This window comes from Phaseolus vulgaris, chromosome 2 (genome assembly GCF_000499845.2).
Source record: "Phaseolus vulgaris cultivar G19833 chromosome 2, P. vulgaris v2.0, whole genome shotgun sequence".
NCBI classification, from domain to species: Eukaryota; Viridiplantae; Streptophyta; class Magnoliopsida; order Fabales; family Fabaceae; genus Phaseolus; species Phaseolus vulgaris.
The window spans coordinates 8,973,065-8,991,393 of NC_023758.2; the positions used below are offsets into that span (position 1 = coordinate 8,973,065).

An 18,329-nucleotide genomic window follows, 5' to 3' on the forward strand; every position below is an offset into this window, starting at 1 on the left:
CGGATACCTCGGTCTTTCTCCTTTCTCTTATCTCCTTCATTGTCAACTCGAGCGTTTTTATGAAAATCACACAATTCCTCAATTTGCATGAATTTGATGGCCCAATTTTTTAATTCATCTAGATTCTTTGTTGGCTTCTTTATCAGACTATCATTGAATTGTCTAGGTCTAAGAGCCAAAATCAAATGATGCATGACTATTTCTGGCATAAGATTTATGATGCTCAGATAGCTTACTAAATCTTTCCATGAATGTCCGCAAGGGTTCCCCTTTTTCTTGTCTGACATTAAAGAGAGCTAAAAATGACTTGTTGTGCGGTCGGCTAGTATCGTATTGAGTGCTGAATTTTGTCGCTAAAGCCTTGAAACTATCCATCGAGTTGGGTGGAAGCTGAGTAAACCAGTTGAGTGCCTCTTCTTTGAGAGAGATGGGAAAAACTTTGCACCATATAGCCTTACTTGTAGTGTAAGATTCATTTGTGTCTTGTAGATATTCGATATGTTGTCTGGATGTTTGATGGGCATGAGTCTGAACTGTTGCTGTTTTTTCTAGGCTCATTTGAACGAGATTGCTTTTTATGCTTGATCCGGAAACTTGTCGTTTTAATTCCTCATTTTGCTCCTTTAAGAGACACATCTTTTCTTTATTCTTTTATCGGTCTTCAATGACCTTTTAACGGATCTCTTCCATTTGCTTTTGAAGTATTATTTGAAGCATAATGAATTGGTCTTCAGACATTCGGTTATCATTTGCCTTATTTACCTTGTTGAAACCATTGTTGTTTGTTGTATTTTATTTTGGCCCCATGGTGGACATCAATTGTATTTGTATAGACAAAGTGAGCCTAAATAGTACCTGGAACTGGTTGTACAATTAGTCGTTCGATTGTTCCCTTATTCCTCATTTTAAATCTTTTTCTTTAATTGTTGATGCTCGATCGAAATTTACCTGAAAAAAGTACTCTGACGATCAAGTAAGTACTCAATATAAATAATGTATATTAAGAAATCATTACTTTAAATTAGAGATGGCAAAGCGGGGAGGGCTTACCTTTTCAACCCGCTAACCCGCATTAGCCCGCCCCACATAACCCGCGACACGCGCAGCCAACAACAGGACGTGGAGTAAATTTTTTGTTTTTTTTTCATTTTGGGGTAGAAAATTACAAGGGTCATTGGAGTTATAATTCCTTAAGACTTTTTTCTGGTCTAGTTTTGGGATGAAAATACAGATATGATATTTTTCATGTAATTTGGAATATATAATAGTGAATATGTTAGGTAGAGGATAAGTCAAGAATATTGGAAGATTAATACTGGGATTATGTAACATTCAATTCATGTTTATTGCATATTAATCCAAATGCCTTTGTTTTTTATGACAATTTTTCAAGAAAAAAAGTAAAAAAAAAAATTGAATTTCTAAAAAATATAAAAAATTGAATACGGGCTGGTCCGCGGGTTGCGGATCAGCCCTAATGCGAGACAAGACGAAAAGTTTAGCCTGCACTCACTTTGCAAGGGGGCCAAGTGTGGGATGGGCTGACCCGCTTTTCTATCCCTACTTTAAATCTCATTTTTTTAATTGTTGGTGTTCAATGAAGATTGATTTATAAAAAAGTACACTAGAGATAAAGTAAGCACTCAATATACAAGAGTTTATTTATAATATTCAATCAAATTTATCATATATTAGTGTTACCTTTATTCTATAAAGACTCTCTAATTTTTCAAAAATGTTACTTAAATTTGGTGTCCTGAATTTTCGAAAAGTTGTTGCAACTGCTATTTATTGTAACTGTTTTAAAGATGTCTTGGACTAATAGGTTGAGAAGTAACATTACTCGTATGAAACTAGCCGATACATAAATTAATATTTTTATGTTTAAAAATAAAAGTATTGTTTAATAGTATTTAAATATTTAGATACTTTATTTGTTTGTTTAGTGAAATAATTAGTACCCGCAGAACTGATGTATATTATATCTCTGCGCGAACCATTCATCTACTTGGAGCACATCTATTCTCTCTATGCTAAGATATACTAATTCTTAAATATACAACATCTATCATAAAAATAAATAAATTAAGAAAACGTTTTTTAAACATTGTAAATATAAAAAAAAAATTAAAACACTCCTGAACATAGTTAAAACATTTAATTTTTAATAGAGTATTTTTTTAAAGTATTGAATATTTATTTATACTATTAGATAATAAATTAATATGATAGGTTAATCTGTTATTATAAGCTTTACTAGAGGGCTTATATCACTAACAAATCCAAGACATGTCCATTTCCAAAACCAGAATTCAATGACTTAGTTATAAGACATAATCTGAAATTGTTAAGCAACATCCACATGACTGGAAAATGTAACACGTTTTCTCAAGGGGAATAGAGAGAGAAAAGGCTCTTAGCCTACTCTGCTCAACTGATCCTTGGATGTGCTTTCAAATATCTTGTCAGCACTTGCTACCTCAAAACCATCTCTTCTATGGAACTCTTTAACCTGTTTCATTAGTTAGAAGAAGGATTAGCAAATCCAGCAGAAAATGCCTAGCAGGTGGTTCAAAACTCAAAAGTAGTTCACAGTTTCATCATTAACCAAAAAGATCTGTCACAAAAGATAAGAACTATAATAAAAAGTTAAAGCCATATGTTTAAAAACAAAGAAACATGCTTACCTCTGTGTCAGGTAAGTTTCTATACTGAGGCAGCACCAGACGCTCGGCAAATTCAATGTATGAGCATGGGACTGATTCAGTTATACCATCAGAAAATTGGAAAGAAATTGAATCTGCTACAGTTGAGCTTTGCTGCAGAAGACCATCAGGGCTCACTGGAAGTAGAGCAAATATTCAAAATCATTTATATGATCCTTGATCACAACCAACTACAACTTGCTATGATCATCTCAAAAAGTCGACAACATCCGCATGTTCATAGTTAGTCTAGGTTATAATTTCCATATTCATCTCACAATTAGGAGCATGATTCACAATCTGATGATATGCTTTATTTTTTCAATTCTAAATGATAAGTCCCCTGATCCATTGAGATACACAGCCATGCAAACAGATTAACAAACTTCTTTATACCATTCCTGTTATGTCAGTACTCAGTATTTTCAAGTGAAAAGGGCTTCACACGACTTTTATTTCCTATGAGGACAGAAGATAGATTTGACGAATGAGGCCAAATTTTCAGAAGGTGAACACAAGCAGGAATTGAAGGAATATAGTCATGTTTTCCATTAATGAATATAAGAGGAAGTTATTTGCTCTTCAATCCTCATTTTTCACTTGAGATAGCAATTGTCTTATCAGAGAAACCAGGCTGAGATTGTCTTACATTGAACATTGAATGCTTTTATTTTGGTTAGTAAAAGACCTAGAAAACCTTGTACTTGCATAATAACAAACAAGGGTACAAACCTTTCAGTAATCCTCCTTCAGAATTCAATCTGAATCCACTCTCCTCTATAAACTGATTCAGTGCTTTTATATCCTTCAAATGAGTGTTCAGCCGATGAGTGGATATAGTAACATGGTTCAGCGCATAACCATTGACTAGGGTCCAGGCAGCGTACTCACTTTCACTGTGTATCAAGTACCAACAAACCATAACTAAGCCAGATGCTAGAAGAGACTAGAAACTTTCCTAAAAAAATATGGCTAGCCATACAGGCAGTAATAATACCTTGCCAATTGTTGAAACTCTGAATATAAGGGCTTTTCCCATGTTAAATGTCCAAGGGAACTTGCAAGTGCTGCATGCTTGTTTCCATCTCCAGATGATTCAGTGTATTTTCGAATTATTTCCTTCACAAAAAATTCCAAATTATTTCAGTTCAATTGGGTTTGGGGAAGAAATGTAAGTATAAACTATTGAAGTCATGCAACTATATATCAATATAGATATGGATTGCAGTCTTAAGAAATCAATCCATTCTTTGGTTCTCAAATTATTGTTATCATGCTAAATCAACTATTAACACCAAAATAAATAATAAGACAAAACACTGCCTTACATGTTTACAACCTGGCCTGGTAAAGGCATACAAAGCCATTCAAGAAATTATCTATGATCTAGATTCTAGTCCCATACCAAGTAAAATGGATCAGTTAGTTCCACGAGCATTTTATGAGCTTCAACAAAACAATTTCTACAACTGAATTGTGACAGATGCTAAGGCATTGGTTTTAATTCATAAAGGTGAGAAAGAAGGTATTGAGAATTAACAAAAGTTAAACTCAAATCTCCATAATATTAAATTTTGAGAAAAATATGCAGTATTGTTTTTAGCATCATACAATTCAGAAGAGCTGAAACCTTAATAGCTGCTCAATTTTGCCACACAAAAATATGGTTTTGGATGTGGAAAGGGCTAGGTGAGCTTTATAAGGCCTAAACCTTGCCTGTTTGTTTCTCATATTTAAACCCCAAGCATGGTCAGTCTATTTACCTGATATGAGCCCTTTTAGAGGCCTGCCCTTTCTAGTAGCTGGGGTTACTGAAATCCTATTTAAAAGCTTACTCCATTATAAGTTCTTAGAAACAGGTCATAATACTACCTCTAAATGAACAATCAGCCTAAACTATATGTAAATTAGTGTTTTTAAACCCTAACAGAAACGAAAAGGCATACAACCTTAAAACACTTCAATATTTAATACTACAGCAACATCATAGACTTGTGTGAAAATAAAACAACAATACTACATTATTTATAGTTATTTAAGGTCAATATGTTAGGTCTAATAAGTTTTTTGAATGATAAAAAAGATGACCTTCAAAATTAATTTGTTTCCCTACATCTAACAGAACTTTTTTGTTTTTGGTCCCTGCATAAAATAAAAACTCTACATTTTGATTCCAACATGAATGAACATTGACAAAATGGTCCTTCTTGTTTGCTGACATTACACCAGTACTGAATTTAGTCCTTGTACTTGGCAACATTTTTTGTTTTAGGCCCTATATGGAACAATTTACACTATGTTTTGGTCCCTACATGAAAAACAATTTTACACGTTTTTTCAATTTAGCCCTACGGAAAAGCACTCTAATGCCATTATAATGTCAACAAACAATGGGGACATAGGCTTCTAAAAAGCCTTGTCCCAACTTATCAAGTAAATAGGCTTTGACTTGACTTAGGCTTCATGTGGGTTAGGTGATAGATCTCAAATGAAGTGTCTAAACCATTTCCACCCCCACATAACGATCATAAATAAAGGGTAATCTCTAAGTATATTATTATTACTTTGCCAATATTTGAAACTAGTTGCAGGGGGGCTGGGAGGAAAAACAGAGTCCGTCCTTAACACTGCAATCCTTAGAGCATAGATGCAGAATGACTCTAATTGAAGAATTCTGGCAAACACACCTGAGTTTGTGGGCTCATTTGATCTACCAGTAGCTCTGAAATAAATATTCTGGGCAGAGGTCCATTAATGCCACTACCACTGCCAGCCTGTGAATCTGCAGGAGGAGAAAACCACAGTGCCCTCAACTTTTTTGCTGGAAACCTTAACTCCTCTCTCTGACTATAGCCATAATCCAGAAAAAAGCTAGCCATTGAATCAATTCCATAACCATTCACCTAATTAAGGGCAACAATACACATGAATGAGCTAATCAGATATAATCAAATCACACAGAAAAGTCTACAACTGGAAGGAAGTAAAGCCAAGAGAAATACCCCAAATGTCCTGAATGCAAGATGATCATAGCATATCGAGTTGTTCTCAACAGAGTGAACAAGTTCTAATATGGCCTTTGCAGTAGGATTTCTGTTCAAGTAAACGGATTGCATACTTTCCAACACACCCCTGAAAAAACCTTCACCCCCCTGCACGAAGACAGACAATAAGATCTCAAGTTTCACTTTTGTATTTTTATTTTGAAAACTGTCTTCTATAACTATTTCTAACTAGTCGACAAACAATTTCTCATCCAAATCTATGAAGTTTTGAACTTTTTTTCCAAGACGAGAGTTTGGAAACAAAAAAATAAATAAATAAACAAATGGGAGATAGTTTCTCATCTTTTTTTCTTCGAATACTTTGTTCCAAGTATTTTGGGGACAAGACAAACTTTTAGTAAACAAAAAAAACTTATAAATGTCATCGGGAGACAAAACACAAAATTGTTTGTAAGAACAGCAATCAAACAGGCCATACTATCACTATTAGCATCACGGATATCAAGAATCAAATTCCCTTTTCTCTTCGAAAATAAAACACTACAAATAATAATTCAAGAAACACCAAACCAAGTCCTTTGGGGAATACATGATATTATAACACCAAGCACTAGAAAGAAGACATAATTTTGGGTTCAGTATGAAAAACAACGTGAAACAAGAAATCCTGTCATGATTATTAAAAAAATGGAACCTGAATTGATGATCTCTGGGAAGCATGCTGTGATTGGGAGTTACAAGATACGTGAAGGGTTCTTAAGGCCAAGTGCCCCGGGGAAGATGGGTGTTTCATTGGAACCAAATTCCAGAAATTGGGTTTGGAAGGGACAGAGGTTGTTCTGGTGAAAGAGAAGAAAGGTGACAAAGTTGAGGACTTGGTAGTTGCAAACATGGTGAAGTTTTAGTTTATGAGAGAGACTTCATGCAACTTCAATCTTATGAATCACCATTCACAGCGGCGGAGAACTACATTCATATCATGTACGCAGTTTCGCATTTTCATTTGCCTTTTCTGTCCATCATCATAATAATAATTATTCCATTTCTTTCCTTTTTGTATTATCTGTCTTTCATACTATATTCTTTTTTATTCTATCTTTCTATTATTATACCTTTTTAATTTTTTTAATTTTTTATTTTTATTTTTCATTCAACTACCTGCTATATTAATGTGAATCACGATCTCATATTTTTTAAGCAAATCGATTATGATCAATTTTCGATTTTAATTATCCCAACTTTTGTGACAAATATATAACAGTCCTAAAGCACGATTTTATAAGAAAAAAATTAAATATTACAAGAAAATTTATATTAATTGAAAGTATAAAAAATATTACAGTGTCACATAGTTTTTTTGTATTCATAAGATTTAACACATTACCATTTTTACAATAATCCATACCATACCAGTACTTCATGAAATTTGCTAAACCATTTATAGTGAGAAGATAATGGTATAATTTAACAGAAACATTAACTGAAATTTGATTAACTTTAAAAAGATGCGTAGAACTTAATATGAATAAAAGAAGATGGGATTGATAACTAAAAGAAGATGGGATTGATAACTAAAATACAAAATACACATATATGAACTTAAGTAAAAGAAAATTATTTTTTAAAAGTTAAATTATAAATTGTAAATAGTATAATAGATATTCGAAATTAAATCTTTAGAAAATCGAATTCTCAAATGTAAATAAATAATGTTGTCGAATATTAAAAACCCAGTCAAAATTCTGTTTTTTGGGAATCTAATTACGATGAGATTTTCCAATTTTTAATGAAAAAGAGATTAAAAATTTAGAGATAATTTTTTTTTAAAAAAAAAACTTTACCGGAATTAGCCGGAATTAGGTTTGTTAAAGACCGAATTCCAATCATTCACAAATTCAGTTTATAAGGAATCAAATTCTCAGTAAACATCTCTATTCTGATAAATAATATTGATTATTTGCAAAAAAATATATTTTTTAAAATAGGTTTATTGTGAAAAAAAAATCGTAAATAGAATTGATGAAATTAATTTAATATAAAAATAGAAAAGAAATAAAATTATGTAAAGATGGAAAAAATATGTATAATGAATTATCTTACTTAAAAATGAAATATTTTAGAGTATTATATACTCTTATAATTATTAGGAAACACTAATAATCAACAATAATAGATCACAATGTAACATTCATAATGAGTTTTAAGTATTTTTTATCACAACAATTTAATTTTACCTAAGTAATATTTCTGGCTTTATTTTACATGACCCTCACTTTCTTGTACATAATCTTAAAAAGACATAAATGAATGAATGAAAAGAAAGAATGGAAAGTGTAGCGAGTGAGATGGAGAGCGCGTGAGGCAATCCAGAAGAGTCTTGTACGACATGAGATGGTTCCGTTGGGTGTGGCATGTCTTGTGGATGACACGTCATCCTTATGATGCGGATTAGACAGACAGCTTAGAATGTGTCACATAAATGTGTCCTTATCTCTTCTTCTTCGTCATCCAAACAGCACTCATACACCTAAGATTATTCAATTAGGGATGAATAATAATCGCTCTATTATTTTTTTCATTGCATTTTATTTAATTAGGCTTCTCCATTAGTAAAAATATATTTACATATACTTTTATATAATTATCATGTTCTTCTAAGAAACTTTGTAATTTCAACACTCATCACAACATAGCTTTCTAGGAAAAAATATATTAATTGTGTTCCAACATTTCACTGTATTAAATTAAATCATCACAATAATTATAACTTATAACTGGAGAATGAATAAAAAAACTATCTTTTACAGATATCCTGTATTTAGTTTGTTTACTTAAATTTACAATTTTGTGGTTTTTAGGACCTATTATTAATGCTTAATTTTCAGTAGTTGAATATTGATACAGGATAATGTTTATAAAAATATGCCACTTTTTTTCGTAATGTAAAAAATAGCAATTTCTTTTATCTCATAACCACCGACAATATGTTAAATTTTCTTTTTAATTATTTCTTACAAATATGTTATTTTTTATTTTTTGTAGATATATTAGTTTTTAAAAATATATCATTTTTTATCTTAATCTGGTGGCATCATACGATGACAAAAATATCTTATAAAATGGTACGCTATCGTTTATTAATTTGATACACATATAACATCATTATCATAACTAACCATGGATATTTAAAGTGGAAAAAATAATTAAAATGAAAAAAAAATAGCAAAAGGAGTGAAATATAAAATAACCCCTATTTGTTAAAGATTAAAATTTTATTTATTTATTTAGAAAGTTATTTAAACTAAGAAAATACTCGTTTAATATAAATAAATTTAGAATAGGTAAAATAAAAGTTTATTCTGTACATTTTCTGTAGACTTGTTGGAGGATGCATGAGAGTTGTAGTTATCCATGCGATTTCTGATACTTCTGACTGATGGATATATATATCGTTTTGGCATGCTTAACTTAGAAATTTTTTGGCCCTCTCATCGTCTTTATATAAATTTCTTCCTCGACCATACCTTCATGAGGCACCCAATATGGACATACCTTCACGAGGCACCCAATAAATTATGTGAAAACACGTTTTTGTCCCTAATAAATTTCTAAATTCCACACATTTCACCTTCTCCTTTTTCATCCTGCGCCACCCTAAACATCCTATTTGCAATCGTTCAAGCATCGGGGTGGTTATTTACACTCTTTCAGAACATTTCATAGACTGTTTGTTTCATGGAGATTTGGGTTGGTTCTATCGTTAAAAAGATTGATTTTCACTTTGAAAAGATGTTTTTGATCTAAAATTACATTCTGATTGGAAAATCAAGAAGTCAAACATTCGATTCTCCAATAATTTTCTAATTCAAAATGTAAATTTGGAAACACCTTTAAGATTGGGGTTGGGCTTTTAAGACCATAACATTGTAATATGAATTGTAAAACTTTCTAGATTGGGTTGATAAGACAATAACATTGAACTCTGAATTGCAAAACTCATAATGTTTATCTGAAACCAAAAACATATTCTGGAGTAAACAATTCAGAATGATTTCAAATATGTATATACTTTTTATATTGGCTAATCTGAAATGTTTCTTCAAATTCAAAAATAAGTTATGAATTGTCCAATCTATAAAAAATATACACATTTGAAATTATTCTGGATTGTGTAGTTTGTGGATCTTCAGATTACACAATCCAGACTATAATCTGAACCACATCATAATATACTAGAAACAAAAAAAAAAATCATCACAAACAGACACTTTCGACTACCACACTCATCACAAACAACTACGAAACATCACAAACCACCTGAGAACTCAAGATCAAATCAACCACCACCGTATCCTTCACCAATCTCTGCATGCACCAACCTCACTCACCTTCACAACCAAAATTTCATAAACTTTTTTGGAGAAAAGTATTTTTGGAATTAAAAAAATTAGAGGGGTATCACAAGAAAATGTGGAGAAGAGTTAAAAAAAAAAATCTTTTTGAATTTCATTATAATATCTTTTAAATTTTATCCCTTGCTTGCTTCTATAAATGAAAAAATACATATTGTAAAACATGAAACAAGAAGAAATAAATAAAAATAAAAAATAAAAAACACCATAAATTATTTATTTGAAAATGAAAACAATATGAGAAAATTAGTATATAGTCAATTATATACGTAAATATAATATAGTATTTAAAACGTATCAATTATATTTAGGAATAATTAATTATGTTATAGATATTATATTAGATTTGTATGCATAATTAATTATAAAAAATTAACTAGTTAAAACAAACTTTTTATGATGGTTCAAACATATTATTTTATGTCATTTTTAGAACTGACATGGATATAGACGACATAGGAAGTATGTGTTTTTTATGACAGTTGTCCATTGTTCTTGAACCTCTTGTAACACTTCCAACATCAATGGAGATGGATCACTGAATATCTACATAATGAATTGAAGATGAAATTAACATTTAGCACATTTAACATATTTATCATATTTGGGTTAATTGTATATTACCTCTTTCCACGAGTCCCTAATGTTAGCAGATATGATTTTATGCACATGTCTCATCACATAATATTCCTCATCCATAGCTTCCCGGTTGATGTGAGCACTACAAGTTAAATACATATGTTATAATATAATAATTTATACATTACAATTTAATCTATTAAGATGAATGACTTACATTTGGTGCAATATATTGTAGCTTCTTTATGATAACATGTGGAAGTCCTTACAACCTTAGATGAGCTTCCATAACTCTATAAATAGTTATATACATTAAATTTTTATTAATTATAAAATCATATAACATAGAAAACAAAATAATAGAAAACTTACACATCTAGTATATTTATAATTGCCAAACTATTAATTTTCTTGTTCAATGAACACAAGAGATTGTCGAGGAATAATTATTATCAATTGTCAATGACCCCTACAAGATGAAATAATATACTATTAGTTACAAATAACTTTTACATAGATGTGCATTAATTTATAAATGTATACTTACTGATGCAAGTAAGGTACCAATTACACATCTTTGTTTCCATTTTGAAATGTTTCTATTAAATACATATGCACCTCACTAGCTTTATTCCCAACACTCTGAATGACAACAAGGTCAAGGAATCCATATATGTAAACATTTTTTTTTCTCAATGCAGGGATTATCTAAATACCTTGAACATGGAAAAAAAAATATTGTTATAATAACATACTGAATATATTAAAACTTATTAAAAATTAATATTAGAAACTTACTTACATTAACCAAAGTTGTATTATTGATACACATAACATATAAGTATCCGTGAGAATATCAAAGATATCTCTTTCACATAGAAAAAAAAAGGATGTTTTTAGTCATGCCTACAACTTCGAGTTGCATATCTAATTGTATAAATTGCATCTCGATAGTCGTTGTCATTACACCAAGTTGCTGAAAAGTACTTGGATGTTGTTGTGAATGATTCACAACTTCCTTTTCTTTTTTTAATATTATTCTATACATAAAAAATTAAATAACATTAGTATATATATTAATTTAATTAATTATAATACTTACAAAAAATATATGCATAATTAAAACAAGTAAAGAAAATTACCCTCAATATAATCGGTTTTGCTAATCTAGCTAGCCAAAGAATAAAATTTCCAAAGGCCTATCCCACCGTCTGAACCTCCTCAGTAGGCACAGGGATTCGAGCAACAACATCTCAAACATCTACAACAACCACTCTTATCATATCATCTGCAATTGTCTAGTGATGGAGGGTTGACCCTAACATATACATTTTCCCTAAGGCAACCGAATAATGTAATTGAAAGAATAATTTTGTTCATATATTAATGAAAAGTTGTTAGTTAAATATATATGTCGATATATATTAATCTGTTATAATAGAATATATGTGAGTATACACAGAGCTATTAGTTAAATAAATATATGCATAAATTTGTTAGTTGAATATATGTGAGTATACACAGAGCTGTTAGTTAAATAAATATATGCATAAAGTTGTTAGTTGAATATATGAAGTTGTTAAATAAGTAGAGAGCACCTGAGAATAAAGGTGCACAAGATTCTCTTCTGTTGTTAGCACCGTGAGTAAAGGTGCCCGTGGACAGAATATTTTCCTGTTGTTAACACCCAAACATGAAAGGTGCACGTGAGCAAGGGATATTCTGTTATTATTTTATGCTTTTAGTAGAGATTATATTCTCGTGAGTGAAAGTTGTTAGAGGAATAACTATAAAAGGGGCTTGAGACTCCTAGTAAAGGTACGCTGTTTTTGAGTACTAAAGACTAAAATTGATTATTGTTTTGTATTCTCTCACTGACTTGATCGTCGAAGTGTGATCAACAGGTAGAGCTCCCTCTGCTTCAGCGGAGCGTTGTTCAAAGTGCAACAAAAAGAGACAGGCAAGAAGCGGAGCTTGCCCATCCAATCCAACTGAGGGTGAATCGGCGAGAACATTATACATAGAAAATTTCTCTCTTGTAATTTTTTACATTTGAAGTATATGATAAATTAATTGAGTTTGTATGAGATTAAGTGTTTTAGAAATTTGATAATGTTATCTTAATTTTTTATTTTGGAGAATTTTTTCCTATGGTTATGGTAAATCAATTGTATTCGTAAAGGAATCTAAAGGTGGGTATTAACCGTTGTTTATAAATGGAGGTTATGTACCATAAAGTTAGACACATTCATTCAAAGAATATATATATATATATATATATATATATATATATTTTGATAAAATATATTACAAACACGAATATGTATTCCTATCTATCTAGTCCTTATACTATTCATTAGTTATCCTAGAGTTATAGTAATTAACAAAATATGTGGTCCAAACATTTCTCACATAATCTAGGGCTTCCAAAGGAAACAAACTGCAATGGGCGAGACTCAAAGCCAAGTCCCTTCACTGACCAAAGAAGCTTTAACCACTACATCAGACAAGTTCCTTTGTCATATTATGATTTTTATTATACTTATTATTATTATTAATATCATTTATATTATTAATATCATATAATTTATTAATATTATTAATATAATTTATATAATTTATATTATTAATATTATTAATATAATTTATTTTATTAATATTATTCATAATATAAATATTTTAAAAGTATTAATATCATTTATATTATTAATATTAAATATTATTAATATTAATACTATTATTACTAATAATATTATTAAATTATTAATATTAATTGTACCGGACCAGAGCGCTGGGCTCGATGCTCAGCTGATTGGACATCGACACCTGTGTGAAGCAGGTCAGCTCGGTGGTCTAATCGAGTTAATGGGCCATGTAAGTGGACCCCAGGAATGCGTGTGTTGAAATCTATATATATGTAAAGCCTGATCAGCGAGAAAGGGCATGTGGTGTGTATAGTACATTCGGGTCTAGCACAAGTAAATATTCCCTGAAGACACCTAGGCCTAAGAGCACTAGGGTTTTTGGGGATAAGCTGCATGCATGATACGTGAAGGCTAGAACGCCTACAGTAAACAGATGGGCCCATAATGCTGGTATGTGAGTTGGTACCCTGGCGGCCATGTTGTTAAGATTATGCACTCCAATGAGGGAGATTATGGGAGGTTGTTGCACTAAGATTGGGCACATTGTAACAGACTCTCCTCCTACCAAACTTATTTTCACTCGAGATAAGGTTCTCGTGAGAGAAGGGTAGTTACAAGGAGTAACCTAAGAGTATTATAAAAGGGACTTGAGATCCCTGGTAAAGACACACCGTTTCTAAGACTGAAACTACTTGCTTATTTACTCATTGTTTATTAACCCAGTACTGACTTGATCGTCGAAGTGCAATCAACAGGTACGACTCCCTCTGTTTCAAACGGAGTCGCGTTCCAACATTCTAAAGAAAGAGCAAATTCTAGCAAAGGTAGACAGAGTCCCAACCTGTTCCCAGAGTCAACTGACGACCAGGTCAACCGACAAGAACATTAATATTAATAAAAATATTAATATCAATATTATCACTAATATCATATGTATGTAAAAATCCGTATGCAACGCTTACTTTAGATACGGATCCAAATCCGTATGTAATGCTTACTTTACATACGGATCTGGATGCGTATGTAATGCTTAGCTTACATACGGATTTCCGTATGTAAAAATCTGTATGTAATGCTCACTTTTTATACGGATCCAGATCCGTATGTAACGCTCACTTTACATACGGATTCAAATCCGTATGTAAAATTTGTATGTAATGCTCACTTTACATACGAATTTGAATCCGTATGTAATAATTGGTATGTAAATAGCAAATTTCTTGTAGTGATTTGTATCCAAAAGTTTGTGAAATATTTTGTGTAAAGACTTTAACATGTTCCCAATGCTTCGTAAAAAGGTAGGTCCTAATTTCAACTAAGTTATAAATTTCAAAAGCCAAGACATTTATATGTTTGACAACTTGTTTCAGGGCTAATTTTGCTCTCAGATTTAAATTTTCTACACCCAATTCCCTTGGTGTTTTAGCCTAAAACTTTTACCATATCTTTTTTCGTATGTTAACAACCTCCAGTTAAAATTCTAGCTTAAAATTTGCTGTAGAATAATTACCATAAATTTTAGAATAAAATCTACGAGTTCTGAAACCAGTTTCTCCTTTGCTTGCATTTTTATAGAGGGATCCTTGAGAAAACTTCTGATCTTACTTCAGTTCAAAGGAAGAAAATCAAAACACGACATTTACAGCTTTACCAAACACATTTACTTGTCCTTGTAATTTTTGTATCATAAAATTTTGCATCTTTTAGATTTTTGCCCCGAGTACTCATTTTCTTTTCCTTGTTTGGGAAAATGCTTCCATATGCAATCTTACTAAACTTTGTAAAAGCATCGTGCATTAGTGTGGAAGTGTGTTAGTAAGCTCTCAGTGTTCATTGCACTATCATAATAAGACTCGCCTAACATACTACTTTTGCATTTTCTTCTTGCTGTCTTTATTGTTTTCTTCCTTTATTCTTTTCCTTGCTTTTACGTTTTTGTGATACTTTAGGGTTTTCTTTTCATGGGACTAGATAAAAATTTCTTTGGTTTTTAAGAGCATTTCCATATTACATAATTCTTTCCTGTTTTCCAAAATTGTTTTGAAATTTTCTTTTGGAAACTTTTGTGAGATATCTTTAAGGTAAACTCTGGCTAGGAAAGCCTTGGTACTTAAGAAGTCCTTGTGACTCACTTTGCTTTTCTGGAAGTGAACCTGAAACTTTCTCACTTTTGCTTCTTTTACTAAACTTCACCCATAAAATTGTTCTAAACAAAATTTGTTACTTTGAAATTTTTTGGGCTCACTCTAGTTGATTTCTTTCAAACAATTGTAAATTTTTTTTTTACAATCAACCATGAGTGAACCATTTTATCAGTTTGGTGTCCATGGCATTATACATGCTCAAACCCAACATGTTCTCCGCTTCCAACTAGACCAACAGACTAAAAATATTTATGAGATAAAGGAACTCCTTATATAATATAAACAAACTCAGGAAAGTAAACCGCATAGGTTTAGGAGTAAAAATGACACTTCACATAAACTTAGGGGTAGACACGGGGAAGGATATTATCCACACACTGAACCTTATAAGCAACCCTATTCTCCAAGTAAAAAGGTATCCTATAATTCCTATATTGTGAAAAAATATTCTTGCTCCTCCTACCCTATGAAGGATTCCAAAAGGAAAGCTTATTCATCTAAATCACACTTTAGGGAGAAGATTTCTCAAAAAGTTTCTTTTGTTGATCCTATTGTACCATCTTACACACTTGAAACTTCTTTTCCTTCTCCCTCTCTTATATCTTCCCTTCCTAATAAAGATATTCTACCTATATCTCCACAACCTTTAGATTTTTATGATCATAGTCAGGAACAACAATTTTTTGAAAGTTCTTCCACTGACAAAGTTTGTTCAACACATCATGATGATAACAATTCCATTAATATTGGCCTTTCTTTCCATGAAATAGAAATTTTTGAAACTCCAGTTTTGGAATCTAAAAACGAAACCGGACTCAAAGAAAATTCTTTGTCTAAAGTTGAACCAAACATTAAACATTTTTTCTCCTTAGACCAATCTTGTGCGAAGTTACTTGATGCTAACCTTTTGGACCCATTGCCAATGAGAAAAGCGAAATGGAAAAATCAGGCGAGATAGAACCTAGACAAGATAATGATTTTTTTGAAGAGTTGACAAAAGAAACATCTCCATCCCTAGAAACTCAAAAGGAGGTACCTAAACTTATAGGGACACTTACCATACAACCTCTTACAAATCTAGGCTACGATAAACCATAAATAGAGATATCTTCTAAAGAGTTGATTGTTATTGAGCATATAGGAGAGAAGTCTAGTTCTAGTATTGTTCATATTCTTTCCAATGACTCTTTCTTTGATTCCAATATTTTGTTTAAAAATGTTAATCAACTTCATACTTTCCATAGAGAAAATGATTTTCATCATACCTGTTATTTTGTTCAAAGGTTTTTATCTTATGGACAACTATCAAGTTATACCTTTGTTTATTTAAATGTTGAAATACAACATAAATACCCATTTTCCATAATTTAAAAATCTTTTCCTTCAACATGATGGGGATTTAATTGTGAGTCAACAAGTTAAAGTCAAGCCTTCTTTAGGATATTATGCTAAAATATTTTCATTCCATTATTCCTGTAGAAGCTTGTGAGATTTTATTCAACAACCCTAGGAATTTTTCTAGTGCTTTTTTTTATACTAGAGTTGTTTTCCTCAACTTACTTTCACTAAAAAAGGCAATAACTTTGTAACTAGTTTTCCTTTTGAAAATCTTTTGTCTAAAGCTAGACAAGACTTTTATTTCTGGGGCCGAGTTACCGACTCTTCCCTAGCCTTTGTCTTGGGTTTGTTCCTCTTGGCTACGTATGGTACGTCCCTCAAGTCCATTGTCTTCTCGGCTGAGGTTTTATTAACCTGCAAGGGTCAGGCTCGGCTGCTCTCCTTAAGCCTAGGTTACCTTGAAGACGGGTTGACATTCTTCCTGACCACGACCTCCTCTGCTTCGATGGGGGCAACAACTCACTCTCATATCTTGAAAAATGTCTCCGCCGGATTTCCGATCAGCGAATCGTTGAATGATCCTGCCTCGATCCCTTGCTCGAAAGTGATGACCATCACGTCTTCATCATGCGTATGGAGTCTTGCCGTAAGCACCCATAATCTATTCAGATAATCCTTCAATTGTTTTTCCTCCCTTTGTCTTACGTTGAAAAGGTCATACAACATAAGAGGTTTGACCTGGTTGACAAAGAATTGTTCTCTAAATAATCTGGAGAACTGAGCGAAAGAGGTGATGCAACCATTGGGAAGCCCACTGAACCATTGTAGGGTTGTACCTGTAAAAGTACTCATGAACATCTTATAGCGGATGGTGTCCGCTCCTCCGGAGACTATCATCTAGGCATTGAATGTCGTGAGATGATTTTCGAGGTCCTTTACCCCTATGAAAGAGGAAATCTTGGGTGTGATGTAATGTGGTGGCACAAGCTCATCCATGATTGCCTGCGAAAATGGCTTGGGATTATCTCTCAAAGGCAAGTTCAAACCTCGTTCCCTGGTGGAACGTCGGTCACATTGGTGTAGATTTCTACGTAAGACCTTATTAGACTTGCTTGGCTACCTGGGAGGCCTCAATCTCTGTCATCAGCCAACCCTGCATAAGTACTTGCTCAGTTTTGGATTCCTCTCGGATCCGTTCTAGTTTTTGTTTATACTGCTCGTTGGCCTCCTAGAGAGCCCTCATGGTCTCCATGAGTTGCTATAAGGTGGGGGAATCACTTCCTTCAGATCCCTGCGGGCCTTGCCTAGTGTTTCTTATCACGTCAGAAAGCTCAAACACGAATGTGGATGGCATCGGGTTTTATCGGGCCCCACGATGGGCGTCAAATGTTCTCGCCGGTTGACCCTCGGTTGGACTGAATGGGCAAGCTCCGCTTCTAGTCTGTCTCTTCTTGTTGCACTTTGAACAACACTTCGCTAAAACAAAGCAAGCTCTATCTGT

At 32.3% G+C, this 18,329-nt stretch overlaps 1 protein-coding gene across 1 annotated transcript; it reads right to left on the reverse strand.

Moving 5' to 3' along the window:
• Positions 1–2,265: 2,265 nt before the first annotated feature.
• LOC137810593 (2-oxoadipate dioxygenase/decarboxylase, chloroplastic) lies at positions 2,266–6,789 on the reverse strand. The gene is made up of 7 exons (XM_068611947.1): positions 6,405–6,789; positions 5,708–5,857; positions 5,393–5,608; positions 3,703–3,824; positions 3,438–3,601; positions 2,688–2,842; positions 2,266–2,512 (listed from the first exon to the last, which is right to left on the reverse strand). The coding sequence occupies exons 1-7, from the start codon at positions 6,600–6,602 to the stop codon at positions 2,417–2,419; spliced, it is 1,101 nt and encodes a 366-aa protein (XP_068468048.1). The 5' UTR covers positions 6,603–6,789; the 3' UTR covers positions 2,266–2,416.
• Positions 6,790–18,329: the final 11,540 nt, after the last annotated feature.